General features: G+C 51.2%; 5 protein-coding genes across 5 annotated transcripts; 2 read left to right on the top strand and 3 right to left on the bottom strand.

The window, feature by feature from the left end:
• Positions 1-118: 118 nt before the first annotated feature.
• Positions 119-1,356, bottom strand: VFPPC_05281 (homoserine acetyltransferase; the record flags this gene model as incomplete). Its single annotated transcript, XM_018284504.1, has 3 exons — positions 119-230; positions 293-524; positions 606-1,356. The coding sequence occupies 3 exons, from the start codon at positions 1,354-1,356 to the stop codon at positions 119-121; spliced, it is 1,095 nt and encodes a 364-aa protein (XP_018146024.1).
• A 1,410-nt stretch (positions 1,357-2,766) lies between these two features.
• VFPPC_05280 (beta-N-acetylglucosaminidase) lies at positions 2,767-4,444 on the top strand (the record flags this gene model as incomplete). The annotated part of the gene is made up of 2 exons (XM_018284503.1): positions 2,767-2,802; positions 2,867-4,444. 2 exons carry the CDS (start codon positions 2,767-2,769, stop codon positions 4,442-4,444), a joined length of 1,614 nt encoding a protein of 537 aa, XP_018146023.1.
• A 282-nt stretch (positions 4,445-4,726) lies between these two features.
• VFPPC_05279 (ankyrin repeat domain-containing protein) lies at positions 4,727-9,290 on the bottom strand (the record flags this gene model as incomplete). The annotated part of the gene is made up of 2 exons (XM_018284502.1): positions 4,727-8,733; positions 8,924-9,290. The coding sequence occupies 2 exons, from the start codon at positions 9,288-9,290 to the stop codon at positions 4,727-4,729; spliced, it is 4,374 nt and encodes a 1,457-aa protein (XP_018146022.1).
• Positions 9,291-10,551: 1,261 nt separating this feature from the next.
• VFPPC_05278 (transmembrane alpha-helix domain-containing protein) lies at positions 10,552-14,148 on the top strand (the record flags this gene model as incomplete). The annotated part of the gene is made up of 5 exons (XM_018284501.1): positions 10,552-10,570; positions 10,635-10,725; positions 12,446-13,042; positions 13,103-13,963; positions 14,025-14,148. The coding sequence occupies 5 exons, from the start codon at positions 10,552-10,554 to the stop codon at positions 14,146-14,148; spliced, it is 1,692 nt and encodes a 563-aa protein (XP_018146021.1).
• A 226-nt stretch (positions 14,149-14,374) lies between these two features.
• Positions 14,375-16,414, bottom strand: VFPPC_05277 (aorsin; the record flags this gene model as incomplete). The annotated part of the gene is made up of 1 exon (XM_018284500.1): positions 14,375-16,414. The coding sequence occupies one exon, from the start codon at positions 16,412-16,414 to the stop codon at positions 14,375-14,377; it is 2,040 nt and encodes a 679-aa protein (XP_018146020.1).
• Between the last annotated feature and the right edge of the window lie 1,006 nt (positions 16,415-17,420).

Below are 17,420 nucleotides of genomic sequence, written 5' to 3'. Positions count from 1 at the left end.
TTATTGGATATGGTTTATCCATTCGCCTTCTTACCCGTCAGTGTTGGATACACATTCCGAATAACACGTCCCGAGCGAGACACAAGGTCTGTATTTGACCTTGCGAATCTAGTTAACGTTACTTGGAAATACCCGTTTCGGCCATCAAACTTGTTTCATCCTCCAAGAAGACCCTAAGCTTGTTGTCGAGCCATTTTAGATCCTCGGGGTTCAGCCCAGGTCCGCCAGCCCTAGTACTCTTCAGCATTGACAACGTCTAAAAAATCATGCAGAGCCGTGGAAGTCTACTTACCAGTGTCCCCATACAGATGGGAAGGGAATGCACTTTCCTACCCCCTCCGACATGCACCGCACCTCATATTCAGAGTCCTCTGGGGGAAAGTATAAATCCTCCTTGCCCGGTAAAACGAGCATCTTGGTCTTGATACTCTTCATGGCCAGTTCGAAGTTCTTGTTATAAGGCTCCTGATTAGAACAGTCTCCTGCTTGCCATGCTCGGAGCATGAGCAGCAAATTTTCAGGATCTAAAGCGCAAAAGGAAGTGAGCTAAGTGGTTCGCTCCGTTGGATGGTGGGCAACGATTGTTCTAGGAAGGCATGTCAAACCTTTTGATAGGGCCCATTTCTCCCAGAAATTCAACATGAAGTCCTCGAGGGACTTATAACCCAGGGCAGTCTCGTACAATCTTTGTCTGTAGAATGCCTGGCTGAAACCCCAGCCAGCGTATACGCGGCCCATGGCTTTTAACCCAGCGGATCTCTCTTCCTTCGTCCACGGTCTGTATTCCCCAGGGGCTGTGCTCTCGCCCTTGCACGAACCGGCGGACGAGACTCTCTTTGCACCGATAATGGCACTTTTGACTCCCTCGAGGAAGACTTGATTGTGAATGGAAGTACGTGCGCTTCCGCAAAAGGGGACTGCGAAATCAGCAAAATCTGGGTACTGCGTGACCCATTGATACGTTTGGCACGCGCCCATGCTCCATCCCAAGACGCAGCGCGCATGGGTAACTCCCAGGCATTCGGTAACGAGCCGATGCTGGGCCGTTACGTTATCGTGAATAGTCACATCGGGGAACGGGCGGAAAGGTTCGCGAGGCGTGTTCGACGGACTGCTGGACTGGCCGTTGCCAAACATGGCAGGGATAATGATGTAGTATTTCTTGGGATTGAGCGTCTTGTCTTCACCCACAAGCCATTCGTTGTCAGAGATGGCGCCGCTGAACCAGGACGGATAAATGATTGCTGGATTGGAAGGGTCGCCAATGGTCTTGTACGCGATGAAGGCATTGGGGATAGTTTCACCGCTGACGAGCTTGAAATCACCCAGCTGATAGGTTTCGTAGTCGGCAGCCATTTTGAAAAGTTTCTTGTCTTGCTATCTTGGAAAGCAAATACACTACGATTTGGCGTTCTGTAATAGACAAAGGTGGGAGGATTCTGGGTGCGGGGTGTCTTTGACTAAACCATTTGCACGTACGGCGTACCATTATAAGGGGACCAAGATGCCGAGAGTGTTCCGATCAAATATTTGGGCAAATGCCGGTTGGGGATATCTCGTGACGAAAATGAGGGGGATTTTCAATATGCAGAGACACGGATGTGGAAGCTCATCTTAGACCGGAGTAGCTTGGCGAGCCGTCTCATGTTTCAAGCGCGTGTAGCCGCCAGGGGGAAATAGGGCCATATACCTAGGTACTTGTACTCTTCGCTATTGATGCTCTAAACAAGGTATGGAGAGAAAGAGCTAGGCTTCCATATAAGTATGCCACTGTTTGTGTATGTGATGAATACCTGTTGGACTGTTTGGTGTCACTGAATGCCTCAGGTATGAAGCCAGTCTGCCTGATCAGAAGCTCGATTTATTCCCATGCCCAGGAGTCCACGACCAACTGGATACGATCGATCCACCAAGTAAAACCGACCAAGTGATCAAGCTCAACACGTCAGATGTCATCAATCCGAGAACAGGGTTCTTTCATTGTCTAATTCCTGTGTCGGTTGAGGTGCCGAACTTGTCACACAAACCCGTTGCACGACATCCCCAAGAGTCCAAGACCCCAACAGTCTGTGAGGGGCAGAGAGGCACAACTACGGCATCAATGCGGGGTATCGAGGGGCTGTCTCACCAACGAGCAGATCAGACAGCTTGATATCTTTACACTTCGATGATAGTTCTTTGACAAGTTTTCGCCTTGATCGAGCAAGATGCTGGATCCGTCCGCGGGAGACGACATCCACCATTTCCCTCTCGCGTCCGCAACTGGCACTTCTGCTGCATGACAGTATCAAAATATCAACAAATCATTCATTCAGGCTTGGCATCCATCAATAAATAAGTAAATGAAACCAATCGAACGCCTCTGCCCCCCTGTGGAGATCGCTGAAGCCCGGCAAAGGACCCGGAATGCGAAACGCTGCGAGCCAAACAGACACCAGAAACCTCAGTTCATGGCTTCCCCACGGCCCGGGTTTTGATGGGGGTCAGCCGAGCCACGTTACATTCTGAAGCTCTTTTTGGCAGTTCCACCAGTCTGTTTTGCTCGGGACTCCGGCGAAGGCGGACGCAAGCGGTTTCAGTTGTCCAAATTCTGACCCCCACACGGTCTTGTGGGATGTGTCTTTCATGAGATATCCCCTTGGCTTGTTATTCTCGAGGTGCTCATTCTGAAAAAGATTCTTCAATTCATGGAGATGAGCTCGATTCGTCTTCATTTCGATTAAAAACACCAACTATCGGCTTAGATCCTATATTGAAGCAGAAGCAATGCCTTCAGCAGAGCAACGCAAGACAGTGGGCCAGGTTCGCTCACCACCTCACTCGTCACATTTGAACATTGTTGACTGACAAACAAATAATACTACAGCTCTTTGCAGTTGGTTTCCACGGGACAGAAATCAATAAAGAAATCAAATCTCTCATCCAGGACTATGGTGTCGGCGCCATTGTTCTCTTCAAGCGAAACATTCGAGATGCTGAACAGTTTCAGTCTCTCTGTCTCGGTCTTCAACAGCTAGCTAGGGATGCTGGCCACGCACAGCCTCTTTTTGTCGGAATTGACCAAGAAAATGGTCTTGTTACTCGTATTTCCCCTCCTGTCGCGGCACAACTTCCGGGACCAATGACCCTCGGGGCAGCCGGATCATTGGACAAGACGTTCGAGGTTGCCAAAGCGACGGGCGAGACTCTGCGATACTTTGGCATCAACATGAACTACGCCCCCGTGGGAGACGTCAACAATGAACCATTGAACCCGGTCATCGGTGTGCGAAGCCCCGGTGACGATCCCGAAAAGGTTGCTCAGTTTGCTGTTGAGTGCGCCAAGGGTCTTCGGGAGACGCGAGTCGCACCTTGCATCAAGCATTTCCCTGGGCATGGCGACACCGCCACGGATTCTCACTACGGCTTACCTGTTATTAACAAGACTAGGGAAGAGCTCGAAAAGACAGAGTTGGTCCCGTTCCGTCGTGCGGCCGCAGAAGGCATTGAAATGGTCATGACTGCACACATTTCTCTGCCCAAGCTCGGTGGTTCAGATCTACCCGCCACGCTATCTCCCGAGACCATCAAGATTTTGCGCGAGGATTTGAAGTTCGAGGGAGTTGTCATGACAGATTGCTTGGAAATGGAGGGCGTCCGGGCTGGATACGGAACAGTGGAAGGATCACTCTTGGCATTCAAAGCCGGGGTCGACAATGTCATGATATGCCACACTTACGATTTGCAAGCTGCTTCCATCGACCGCGTCTGCCAGGCCATTGATGCTGGAGAGTTGCCTCAAGCACAAGTTGATGCCTCTCTCAAACGTCTACGGGACCTCAAGGACAAGTACACGAACTGGGAGATGGCCTTGGAGCGGCAGTCCCCGGCCACCCTCGCCAGCCTTAACAGCAAGAATGAAGCCCTGGCTCATAATATCTACGCAAGTGCCACGACCGTCGTTCGATCCGAATCTGGCGTACTGCCACTATCCAAGACTGCCAGCACAGTGTTTGTGTCCCCAGGCGTCAACGTTCCCACCAGCGGTGCGGCATTCAGCGGTGAAGAAGAGATGCAAAAAACGCGTGTTCCCTGGGTGTCGGGAGCTTTCGGCGATACTCTTCGCAAGCACAGCCCTGGCGTTGTCGACGTTCGCTTCACAGACTCTACCTTGACGCTGGAGCAGTGGAAGCAAGTTGAGGACGCGCAAGTCGTCATTCTTGCTACCAGAAATGCCAGGGAATCGCAGTACCAGAGGGATCTGGGGCTGGAGATTGCCAAGAGGCGGACTGGCAAGGTGCTCATATCCGTGGCCACGTGCAATCCTTATGATTTCATCGATGATGAGGCCGAGGTGAAGAACTTTATTGCTGTTTATGAACCTACGTTGGAGGCATTTGCCTCGGCGGCCGATATAATCTATGGTGCGGTTGTGGCCGAGGGCAAGTTGCCCATTGCCCATTAGATACCTAGGTGGACGGTGGGGAGCCAATGTACACAAGGCAATGCCGGTGAAGAGCTTGGCAGATGGTTCTGTGGAGGAGAAGTGTGAAGAGCTGTTGCCGCCATGATGGATGGGTTGCCTACGAGGTGTTTCTTACATGTAGCCACAAACAGGGCTATTAATCACTTCCAGGTGGCATAAATCACTTTTCGAGGGGCACAAATCATTGCTAGAGATGATGGAATGACACGCAAAAGTCCAAAAAACACAAACAATTGAAATACAACCTGAGATCCTAAATTATTAGTATGTCACCTCATAGTAATCGCCTACCTTTTTAAATTTGTTTCGAAACTGGTCTGCGGAGTGATTCATGTTTAGGACTTCAATGACTCCCGTTCGCTTGAACTCCTCAGCAAGCATCGCGGTGGTTTGTCCTTTCCTGTCCTTCGCATTGACATCCGCTCCACGGATAATTAAGAACCAAACAATGTCGCGCCTTCCGCCTGCGGTGGCTGTTAACAGAGCGGTGTGACCAATGTCGTCCCTTGCATCGACCGGCACACCATGATCGAGTAGCTGAGCTACGATTTGTAGCCGGTCACGCACAACCGCGTGACACAGCGCCCGGCCTCCTATGCCTGTAGGGAGAGGCTTGCTCGGGTTAAGCTTGGCTGCTCCCTCGAGAAGGATTCGCACGGCGTCGTCTTGACCGTTTTGTATGGCCACTAACAAAATAGGCATGCCTGGAGTTACTTCTGCGTGGAGGTTGGCCCCTTTGTCAAGAAGCATCCGCACCCTGTTCAAAGCCCCCTTTGTTGCCGCACTTGCCAAAGGCGTTTCCTCGTTGTCGTCTCTGGTTTCCAAATCTGCCCCGCGCTTCAGTAGCTGGTCCACGACTGCTTCGTGGTCGTGATGAGCGGCCAATGCTAGAGGTGTCATGCCGAGGTCGTTTCTCGTCTCGAGAAGAACATCCTCTCGTTCCACCAGTAGACTCACCACATGGCAATGGCCATTTTGAGCAGCTCTTGCTAGGGGTGTATTGCCGTTGCTGTCTCTTGCGTTGATATTTGCTTTGGAATGACCAAGTAAGAACCTTACCGCCTTGAAGCAACCATTGGCTGCAGCAAGCAATAAAGGAGTCTCGCCGTTCAGATTTTCTGAATCAGGATCGGTCAATGATTCAAATTGAACAAGTAGGAATTTCACAACCGAGTGCATATCATTTGCCGCCGCTAAAGATAGAGCCGTGTCGCCAAAGTCATTTTTGGAATCAATGTTGCTCGCATCTGCCAACCGCTTTACAACCTCGAGTTGACCGCTTGTCGCCGCTAATAGAAGGGGGGTATTACCGTGAATGTCTTTCGCGTCTTTATCAAACTTGAGACCAAGCAGGTATTCTACCATTACGTGCTGTCCTTGGGCAGCAGCTTGGTGGAGGATGGTGTAGCCCAGTTGATCCTGGACATCCAACTTAGCGCCGGCCTTGAGCAACCAGTTGAGAACGTGTGTGCGACCCTGGCCGGCTACGCGGAACAGGACTGGGTTTAGGATGTTGCCTCGTGCAGGTCCTTTCAAGCTGGCCACCTTGGCGAGCTGTGCATTTAGGATATCGTCTCTTCTCGCTGTGACGGCCCAGAGAAGGGCTGTCCGGCCCCATCGATCAGTGATGGCCATGTTGGCGCCATGCTCAAGCAACAGCTGGACTGCTGCCACATGACCTCCAATGGAAGCATGAATCAATGGTGTTTGCTTCAGCCGGTCGTCCTTGTGGTCACTGTCGGCACCATTCTCGAGTAGCAGCCGCATCACTTCAGTATGACCGCCCTGCGAAGCTTGGTGCAACGGTGGCACAAGTTTCCCTGTGGCGCAGAGCTTTTCCCATGCCTTGTAGGCTGTTGATCCCAGGTCGCAAATTTCAGACACCCGAGGCCCTAACGATGATCCCTTAGAATCAACAGTAGCAGCGGCATAATGAGCTGGCCAATATCTTGCTGAATATGTCCCAAACTTTGTGAAAGGCGCCGGCAGTGCGTCTTCAGGTTCGTCAGATTCACCAGGTTTACCAGGCTCGTCAGGTTCGTGAGGTTCGTGAGGTTCGTGAGGTTCGTGAGGTTCGTGAGGTTCGTTAAGCTCGTCAGGCTCGTTCAATTTGGCTGGCCCAGAAGATGGAGTATACGTCAACAAGAGCCGAGCAGGCTGCGTCGCGGTCTTGAAGAGGCCAATACATAAAAGGCATTGCATTGCCAGGAGACCTTGTGCTTGTCCCATGGGAATTGAGTTCTTCCACTTGAATTCGGTAGACGAGACAGGTGCGGCTGCTCCTTCTGAAATTGACTCTGGGTTCTCAAGCAGAAACTCGCGGCAGGTCAGATGGATGAACGACACAACATCTCCATCAACATCCACGAAGAAACCAGTAAGCTGTTGGAGGGTTGACTTGAACGCTTCTTCACCGTTTCCGAGCATTCCATCAAGCTCCTCCTTGCTCCCAGAGCTGACGCTGTCGACTTGGACGGCCACGAGCATTTCTGCTGTGTTCAGGGGTCGTTCTGCTGCTAGAACGATGCTCAAAACCTTGCGCACCAAGTTCCGTGAGTCTTCCAGCTTTGAATAAATCCTAGCCAGTATCTGTTCATATGCGTCATTGACGCTGTCAGGCAGTTCAGCAACAACTTTGTCGATGGCCCCTTTCGTCTTACCTCCCCGGAGGAACCAGAACGAAGTGTCGGTCGCTCGTCCCTCAAAAAGTTTCATCATGAGATGAGCCCAGAGATAGTTCCGCTGAGAATTCTTGGCCAACAACTGCTCGACCAAGTACTCCTCCACTTCTTTGGACAGACTCAGGCGCCCTTTTTGACTGAGAATTCGGACGCGATGGCGAATGACCATGGCAATCTCCTCGCCTGTTGGCTCCAGCTGCAGCACATGTTCGTGTTCGAAAGGGTCTGCAATCCGGGCAAACGGCCGTCCAGTCACGAGACACTTGCACTCATTTGGGCTCCCATCTTGTCGATATCCGCCCGACAGTGACCTTAAACGACTCAGGAAATCGGGACATTCTGATTCATCACACTCGTCCAGGGCATCCACGACCATGATGACCTGTCCAGCCTCCGGATCGTGTATGGCGCCCTCCAGTATCTCCCATAGCATCCAATCCTGGAGAGCGGCTCCCTTACCATTCGGCTGGGAATGTTTTGCGGCGTGATGGATGAGGTGCGGCCTCTTGCCGAAGAGTTGATAGATCATGGCGCAGAGCGCTTGGTGCATACTGGTTTGTCCTGCTCCCTTCTGGAAAAAGAAATAACAAATAACCCCTTGCTCGGGGAGTACGTTGTCGACCAGATAATTTGCCAGAACAGATTTCCCGCGGCCAGGTCCTGCAGTGACCAGAATAACGCCCGACGTCTGCCTCTGCCAGCTCGTGAACTTTCTGTCGTTCAGGAACGACTCGCACGTCCCCTGTACACGCTTTTCGAGTCGTGCCCTGTGCGAATCGTAAGAGTCGCCGGTCTCTCGATCACCAAGGTAGAACCCGTCACGTATGCGTATGTCCTCGTCCGACATTCTTGCCTTCTGTGCTTGTTCATTCAGCTCGATCAGTCTCCCTCCCATGTGCCGCACATCGGTGCCAACATCCTCCAGCAAACGAGATGTAGTCTCCATCGACTTGGCAATGGTGCCAACATTTTTTCGCGTGTCTTCTTGACGAAGTAGAGTCAGCACGCTCTGCATCTCTTCTTCCGCCTTGCAGGCTATTTCAAGCATCCCGCCCCAGTCGTCGACGTAGGCCACCTCCCGGAAGTAGGCAGCAAACCTACTTTTGTACAAGCGAGCTACTGTTTTGAGTTGGAATTCCAAAATGGCCTGATAGAGAGAAACAATCCTTTCCTTGACCAGATCTATGGTTTGACCCCGCAACTTCGAATACAGTTCCGGGTCCAGGCTCGTTGGCTCAAGGGTCAGATGAAGATGCATGAGCCATGTAACCTTTTCGAATCCGGCTTCTCTGGCCGCTTTTGCCTTGGGCGGATTTGTCAAAAGTGGGAGAGTTAGACACACCGCGGCCCAGGCCAGGGAAGCTGGAGGGCTCGGCTTCAATGCTTCTCCAACGAACCCTTTCGAATAGTCCGCGACGGCGGCAACTGTTGCGAGACTATCCAGCAAGTCTATCTGACGGTTATTTATGGTGATTTTCGGCTTGGTTCTTTCCACTAGCTCCACCCCTTTTTGAGCCAGCTCTGCAATCTCTTGTCGTCGGTCTCGTGGCAATGGTGTTGAAGCGTCGTCATTCTGATCAGTCTCTTCTATTGAGTCACATCACGTTAACAACAAAAATAAGCGTTCAGTAACAAGAGCAACCGTTCAACAACAAAGACAATCGTGTCAACCAATAGAGATAATCGTGTCAGCAACAAAGGCAATTCCCGGAGTTCCCGCCTGACAAACAGAAAAAGGCAAAGAGGAGAGAGAAGATTTACTCGTTGAAAGACTTACGCGTGCCACTTGCTTTTTCGAGCAGTAATCTTTCGAAGTTTTTCACCAATTTAGGATCCTTGGCCTCTAAGGCGCTGTAAGCTTGGTCCCAAAGGGTCACGGTTGGAGCACTGGAATGGGGAGCCTGTTCGTCAGAAGCGCTTTGCTTTCCATTGTGACGACTCTCTAGGGTGTTCTTGGCATTATGGTTTGTTTGGACTGTCTGAGAACCGGAACTTTGCACAGCATGGTCGCTCAAAATGCTCTGAAGGTCGTCATCCTTTGGCCTCTTGCGTCCAAGTCGGAAACTCCAAACTGGAAAGCAGCCCCCTGGAGAGTCAAGATTAGAACAACGATCCTTCTTCTTGTTTCGACTGAAGAGCCTCATGCTTGAACGACTTGAAAATCGTCTGTGTCGCCAAGACAGAGCACCTGTCTCGTTGTTGGGCAAAGGATGATGGAAACGGCGGGGCTGATGACGAGGTAAAAGACTTGCAAATAGTTTAAAACGAACAAACGAACAATAGCAACTGCAAAAAGTGTTATTCTATGCTGCTTCAGCAGCATATTATCCACTCTGCACAGTCAGTACCTAATATGGGAGTACTTCTCAGGGGGCAGGTCATTTGGTCATCCTGCAGCACCACCCTGGCTGCTGAAGGGTGACCTGGCCAAGCAGTCAATATTATCATGCATTGTGAGGCCTTGAGTTGACCAAGGAGGGTCTTATCCCGTCAAATCAGGATTCGTTACTCCCATTGTAGGAGGTGAGTTCAATACTCCCGGGGGGGGGGGGCCAGGCTGGTTGGTCTGAGCGTGTCTGGTCTTAGCTGGATGTCACAAGCCTTCTTCAGGGAAGGGACATGCCGTTGACGATAAATCTATCCGATACAAAGTTTACAACATTGAGACTTGTTGCAGAATCAACAAGGAGAGCTCAGCGTTGCCCAGTGTTCTTGGCTTATCACGACTAATCTTAGTTTTGCAGCGCTGTAGATGTCGGTGGAATAGTCCGCTCACACGGCTTCAAAGAGGGAATCGAGCAATACAAGGCGTGTGCGGGGAGTCAACACAGTCTTTTCCGTGCAGATTTTGCCAGACATGTATCAAGTATGACCAGCCAATCGACTTTGCCGGTCACAATATCCATTGCAGCCAACCGCCACCCTCGTAGCTTGTGTAATCGCCGAGACTACATGGGCTTCCTGCATGAAAAGCAAACAAGGCTTTGACAAGGCTTAGGATTCAGGTCGTCACGTCGATTGCCATGTTCTATGTACCCCGTAATTCAACGGTGCACCAGACATCGATTTCCAAGAATGGCGGGCCGTTATTCGGCACGTCCCGGACTAAGCAAACCGAGAAAGTGTCAATTTAAGCTAAAGTACCCTCCTTTCGCCTCAACTTGCCTGAATGATGAGGTGTGCTAATATGGCTCTAGGGGCAAGTACTCGCAACTCGATGTGCCCAGTCGAGCCACGACTGACACCCCGGAAAGACAGTTTCTCGGAGAAAAACAAAAAAGCTCCTGTTCAAGATCCCCTTGCTCCCAGCCTGGTCTCTCTATCCGGCTGGACAGGGATGTGTAAGGGGCCCGTGACGCAACAGCACACACATCGCTACCCAAGGCTTCTGCGTCCGAGTCAAAGATGCTGCCCATGGCACAAGGTATGTGATACTTTCCAAGATTACAATTTCGTTTGGCAAGTATTTACTGACCGTACATTTGTAGAGCTCCGAAGCATAGTTTCTACACAATATGGCGCAAATAAACAGCATCGCCCAAGGCTTTGGACGGAACGTGGCTTGTCGCTTCACGAGTGGTTGGTGGTAGTTTGAAATTGAATAAAGCTACAAAGCATTCCGTCGGCCAAAAATTCAGGGATGATGGTGCGGAGTAGATGCTGCCTGGTAATGCCTGATAGCAGATCCCTGTGGCCAACCCAAGGTAACACAACATGAGCGAGCATACCATGTCTGGTTTGTTGGTTGCAGACACACACAAAGCCGTCTACGGCACGGCTGGGGTTGAAACCAATCAAATTTGAACTCGAAGCTGAATGACAGCCTTGAGACCTTTACAGTGTAACCCAGGTTCAAATTACAACGAGTGCACGACCCGCCGTTGTGGCGCAAGGAATATTTATCTCTTCAACGACTGGCCTCCATATTACTCCGTACTCCGCATACCTTGCACGAAACACACAGGCTGAGCCGAACCGGTGTGTTCAGTCCTGCAGTTGCCCTGTCCGTTGTCTTGGCGCCAAAGGAGGCAATCACTCATGGTACGTGCAATTCTGCCTGCTGTGATATCACGCACCAGGCTTGGTGGGTGGGAAAGATGGGCAGGCTAACAACCGCGTCTTCCAGCGGCTACATGAATCACAATAATTGGTCATCGTTGCAGGGTCATGGCAAACACCAGCTTGTTTGCTGCTGCGGATCAAATGAGCGCGCTGTGGTCTCGAGTCTCGATCAAGCCAGCTCGGCTCAGCTCTTGTTATATTTGCTTCCCACTAGGTACAAATGGCGTGATTTTGCACATGGGACGTGAAGAATCTGTAGATTGGAAAGGATTCCTTTGTCATTTGGTCCTCCGACAATCTTCTAACACGACGTATCCTGTCATGGGGTTGGTGGCTGCCGAGTTTGCTGCAATTATTGTATGACAACAGCGGTGTTGGCTTTGTCCGGCCAGCCAACTTGCATATGCAACTCGACTATTCGCTCATCACCAGGGTACAGAGTACATCCGGTGCTTGTTAGGAACATGCGCAGTTGCAAATGAAGCAGTAGCCCGTAACCCAAACTTAACAACATCAGAATCCCCGCACGGCCAAGGTTGTTACACGAAGACTCTGAAGAAGTAGGAACACAGCGAGATTTGAGTTTCTAAAGAGATGGGGATTTAGTTTCTCTGTCCGTTTAGAATGACAACTTGCAGACCAGAGACAGTGAGAAACCTCGCACATGGCAACAACTTGATGCTTTGCACAGTCTCTCACCTGAACCCCTTGAAACACCTGCACCGAGGAATCTGGCAATTAATTGCATGCACAGCTATGAGACACGCTTCCGGATTGAGTTGCATGTAGGGACCAACGTTTACACAACACCAAATCCCCACCTCGATGCCGCATGTTCGTTGCACTGTTGGCTCTAATACTAACAGTTACAACAAGGCTCTCTAACTTGTTCCGTGTCTGATAAAGGGCTCAGTAAACCCGTAACTGAGTCCTTCTTTCAATATGTCAAGTCTTATCCAAAATGTGGTACTACATGCTCCTTGTCTTGGTGTCTTACATCCGTGTTGTTGCCGCCTTTTCCTCCGAATTAGATGTGCGAAACCCGCCAGGATACAACTCGGGAGACACAATTCTTGAGATACGTCGGCGCCTAGATAATTTGCACGAAACTTAGATTCAGAAGTGCTATTTGACAACAGCACGTCACTTGATTATGCGTTAATTGACAGAACGCTCTTTGAATAGTGTGTTCCTAGTTGCCTGTTGAGTCCCGACCGAAGAGTTAACTCTGCCACAGCCGAAATGACAACCTGGCCGGCAACAACAAAGCCGACATTGAAGCTTCGGCCGGGGTGCAAATATCTTGCACCAAATGCTACCTCAAAGGCAAGGCTAGAGCCAAACTGACCGTCAATGGGTCCTTCAACGCAACAAAAGTTATAGACGACGTCCAAACGGAAGCCAAAGAAGCCTTAGATTCCATCAAAGACTATTTCAGTAACATCACTCAGGTGGCCCTGGGCAATATCAAGAATCAAACTTTGAACGAAATACCCGATGAAATCAGGGAAGTGCCTCCTCCGCAAATTGACTTCAACGTGGACCTCGACTTTCCCGGGTACGATTTACAAGTTGAGTTTGAAGATACAGAGCTTTACGTAGAGCTCAGCACAGTCATATCGGCAGGACTGACGTACACGATTCCGCTCTACTCCTCCAAGAGTTTCGGGCTCAGCCTTGGGCCGGATTTGCTCTTTGGAGCCGTCTTCTCGTTTGACTTGATCCTCAGCGTAGAAAATGAGATTGAGATCCGCAATGGGTTCCATATCAGGCTGGAAAAAAAGATGATTATGAAGATAGTTCTTTTTGGCAAGGAAGCATCCGATTTGCAGCTGTGAGTTTAGTTTTCACCACGACGCACCTTCTGGTCAGTCACTAACCGTTGGCGAGATAGACACGGCGGCAAGTTTGAGTTTTTGCCCGTTACAATTGAAAGCGGAAGCACCGTCTTTAAAGCCCTCTTGCGTCTTCAGTTGCGCGCGGGCATCTCACTACCAGAGTTCAAAAGCAATATCCAGAAACTTGAATTCGGAGCCGGCGTTGAAGCCCGCATCTACGCAAACATTGCAGAGTTTGTAACCAACGTCACCGCTAACTTTGGACTCACTGATAAACGAGACAATTGTGCTCTCCGCGTCGTTCAGGACTACAAGTTTGCAATTGGCGCTGCAGCCGGCGCAACAGTTAACCTCTTGGGCAACACGTACGGACCTACTCCCGCCACAGAAGTTCCCATATACTATACAACTCTTGCTGCCGCCTGTATAACCAAAAGAAAGGCAACAACAACGGTAACAACCCCGGCTGTGTCGGGACTTGCGTTTAGGCGTGACGATGGCATGTCGACAACCACAACCACTACAAAGATCACTTACAGTATAGTGGCTTGCAAGTCCCAGGGACTGGTGAATTGCCCGGCCTCGCTACAAACAGTCTCGCGCAATGTGGTTACCAAAACCCTCACCAGCACGGTTGCCTCCGGGTCCAGAGCCGTCTGGTCGACGCCGTCAGTCACCGCGTTTGCGGCGGTTGACTTTGGGAACGACAGTTTGCCACTGACAGGTTTGTCTGGTAAGCCAAAATCGTATATACCACCACCGCCGTCAACCACGACATCAGGAACTGGTAACGTTGGACCCGCGTCAACTAGTGGCGCTGCGGAAGGGGATGGCCAAGGTGTGAATAGCAAAATGATCATTGGGGTGAGCGTGGGTGTTGGCGTCCCAGTTTTGGCTGCCGTGATTGGAGGTTTCTTGTGAGTTCCTCCAACTTCTTTCATGACAAATGTTCAATGATCTGACATGTATGGTCTATAGCATTATCCATCGCAAACGACGTCTACCTACTTCCGCATCCGATTCCGATTCTGGGACACCAGTGTCAGAGTCGAAACAGGGCGTAAAAGTAGGCTACGCAGCAGTCTCACAGGTTCAGGATTAATACTTTTGAGTATCCTTCTCTCTCGGCAAAGGTGGAAAGGACTGCATAGTCTGAACAGAAGTTTGGGCCGTGATGACAAGGGGATGAGTTGAGTCCTGTGCGTCGGCTCTATAGCTAGTTATCATTTAAGACAAACTACATTCGTTATCCAATGTTTATTTAGTTTCAGACCGAACAGACATGGTTGCTTGGCTAAGGCTAATATACACAACCCAACGACTGCGTACTACGGCAACCTCAGCCACAACTCCAAAAGCTTCTCAAACTTGGGCGTCCCCAAACCAGTAACAGGATCCCACCCCGGCACAGCAGAGAACCCGCTCGAGCCGCAGTTAGGATTCGAGCCAAGAGTAATATCCGTCAACGCAGCCGTGTTCTTATACAACACGGGGTTGATGAAACCCACGGGTTTCTTGCCAATCAAGGCCCGTTCCTGGTTAATCAAGGTGATGATGGCGTTCCACAACGGTGCAGCCAGGCTAGTGCCAAACCAGTGAAAGTTGGTTCCGTTTGTAAATGCGCGAAAGTTGGCGCCGTTGGCCGAAATATCCGGGATGCCGCGGCCCGCACGGTTATACAAGCCGCCATTCTCGCCAATATTGGAGGCGTCCGCATTGGCAATGTAGTACGGGTGTCCGGGGTCGTGTTTCGAAAAGTACGACTGCACGGCCGACTTTTGGTAGTCGGGGATGGGGAAGTAGTTGGAGAAGCCGCCGCTGCTGGCGAAGAACTCTGAGCCAGGACCGAGAGGCGTCTGGAGCGCAGCTTCGGCGTCCTGGATGGTTGTGCCTGGGTTGAGCTGCGTTGCTCCGACAGAGGTGAGATAGGGACAGGCAACGGGGTTTCCTGGATTGTAGATGGTGTTTGTCTGGCCAGAACCGCTGAGGCAGGCATCTGCACCGGGACCGATCCCAACGCCATAGTCACCTGAGGAGACGAGAACGGTGGTGCCCTGGAGGCCGAGCTTGAGAAACTCGTTGCACTGGCGCTGCATGTAGTTCTTGGGCACGTCGAGCTCGCTCTCGCCGTAGGAGATGGAGACGACGTGGGCGGGTTTGTATGTTCCACACATTTCCGGCTTGTTGTACCCCCCAGGACGAGCGTCGGGATAGGAAGGGTCTATGCCAGGGCTGTCTCCGGTGATGCCAAAGTCCGTCTTGTGGCAGTATGAGCCGTCCAAGGCGTCGAGAAAGGTGTTGAGAAAGCCAGAGAGGTTGCTCTGCGTGGAGTAGTAGATGTCATCCACCTGATACAACAGCATGGACTGCGGCCAGACGAGCGACTGCACAATGTCAATGTCAATATCTGACTCGCCGCCGTTCTGCGGTGAATTTGAGGGCACAGGGGCCTGCGCACCATCCACGGACTGCAGCGTGGGATGTGTTCCATTGTGGATGTAGGGGGTGTACTTGTGGAAGTAAGAGTTGATGTCGTCCTGGGAATACGTATCTCCAATCTCGTAAACAGCAGGCTGATGGCCAGGAACCGGGATGCTAAAGGATGGGATCTGGTACAGGGCGCGGTAGCAAACGGCCGTAAAGTTTCGTGCACAGTCTTGCAGGTCCGGAGGCAGCTTTGAAGGCGGAGGAGGCTTCCAGAACGACTCATGGGGAGGAATCTTCTTGGGCTTCCAGTTCTTCTTATTCTGGGGGGTGATGCGCTTCTCCAGCGATTTGTCCTCGACTGAGCGCTTCACCATGACGGGTGACAGCTTGACACCGGGGATAATATAGTCAATGTGCTGGGACAGATGCTTCGGAACGTGGTACTTGTCGCAACCGATCTTGAGAGTGCCATCGTGCTCATGCTCATGATACTGGGTTTGGAACAGCTCTTCGGCCTTGGACACGGGGACATCCAGGGCCAGCCAGCCCTTGTTGGTGTACCTGCGGATTTCGGTTCTATTGATGCCCATGTCGACGAGCCAGGAGTGAACAGCGGTGACTGTATCATCTGATGGTGCAAACAGGGCGTGAACCTCGTCCTCGGTGAGGTGCTTGCCAAAGTGTTCCGAGTCTGGGTTGGAAACGCTCATGAGCTTGTCGTGGGCCAGGTCAAGGTTGCTCTGTGTTAAACCAATTCGCAACGGTATGACTGCATCTGGATGAATGCGATTTCCGCGCTTCCATTGGTGATGCGTGTTCAATTGGCCAGTTGGAGTCGGATTTCGAGCCTCGTGAAGGACATAGTTGTTCGAGGGCAGGGCCAGCGCTGAGGCAGCCGACAGAGCAACCACAATGGCAGCTCTCATTACGAGCTGAACCATGATTTTGGTTTCTCCTTCTGTTCCGCAGGTTTCTGGAGTAAAAGGACCAAAAGAGCAGGCCTAGGTGCTTCAATTGGCCTGGTGAGCGAGCACTCGTCAAGCTGCCTCTTCATTGTCATTGCGAGTATATATGTATGTTCCATGGCTCCCAGAGCTGGACCATCCCGACTCCGCGAATAAATGACATCGCCATATCGTGTAGGGCATTGCTCGCTGCCGAATACCCGGAACAAGAGGCATCTGTTCAAGGATACAAGTCGGCGTGGCGTTGGAGAAGAACAGTTGACGTTGGCGATAACAGCAATCCAAGTCTGGCCTTATGCAAGCCTTCTGTGCATGGTTTCCAGCCAGTCTGCTTAAGTCGAGTTCCTCAGTTTTTTGGCAGCGGTATTCTTCAACTTCGGGCAGGTAAAAGATGACCCCAGCAGCGATGTGTGTTTCGACCTGCCGTTTTGGTTCAAGTCCGGGGCTCTGATCGGCAAACCGGGACCGTGATGCTCAGCCATGATAGTCGACAACTCGGCAATGTGCTGCCGATAGCTGTATTTGAGTCCATAGCAGAGCTATCACGCGATGAGTCGGTGCTGTCGAATTGTCAAATGAGATGCGTTTGGCAGGATTGTTGGAAGCCCTGGAGGTTTTGGTGCTGCCTCGGACAAAAATTGTGGCTTGGGCTGATGAAGCCACTGCAAAAGGTCTTGTGCCTGGGTCTATTGACTTTAGACTTGCTCAGAAGAGTTGTCCGGGGATCAAGTTTGGATGTCGAATTGGAGACGTAAGAATGAGGGGAAGAGTTGGAGAAGCGTGTCTGCAGTTTGTTTGATGGCAGAAAGGTCATGTTCAGCTGACAAAATCTCGAGTTTGGATTGAGGTGAAACAGCGGCTGTTCCTGGGAGGCACAATTGACTTTCAGCCACGCCGTCAGTCCACACTTCAGAGTCGGAAGAATTGTCGACGGCAAAGGAGCAGGCAAACAAAGAAGGGCTGGATTGAACTGAGATGCACA

This window comes from Pochonia chlamydosporia, chromosome 3 (genome assembly GCF_001653235.2).
Source record: "Pochonia chlamydosporia 170 chromosome 3, whole genome shotgun sequence".
Lineage (NCBI taxonomy): Eukaryota > Fungi > Ascomycota > Sordariomycetes > Hypocreales > Clavicipitaceae > Pochonia > Pochonia chlamydosporia.
This window is presented reverse-complemented; position numbering and strand designations above follow the sequence as displayed.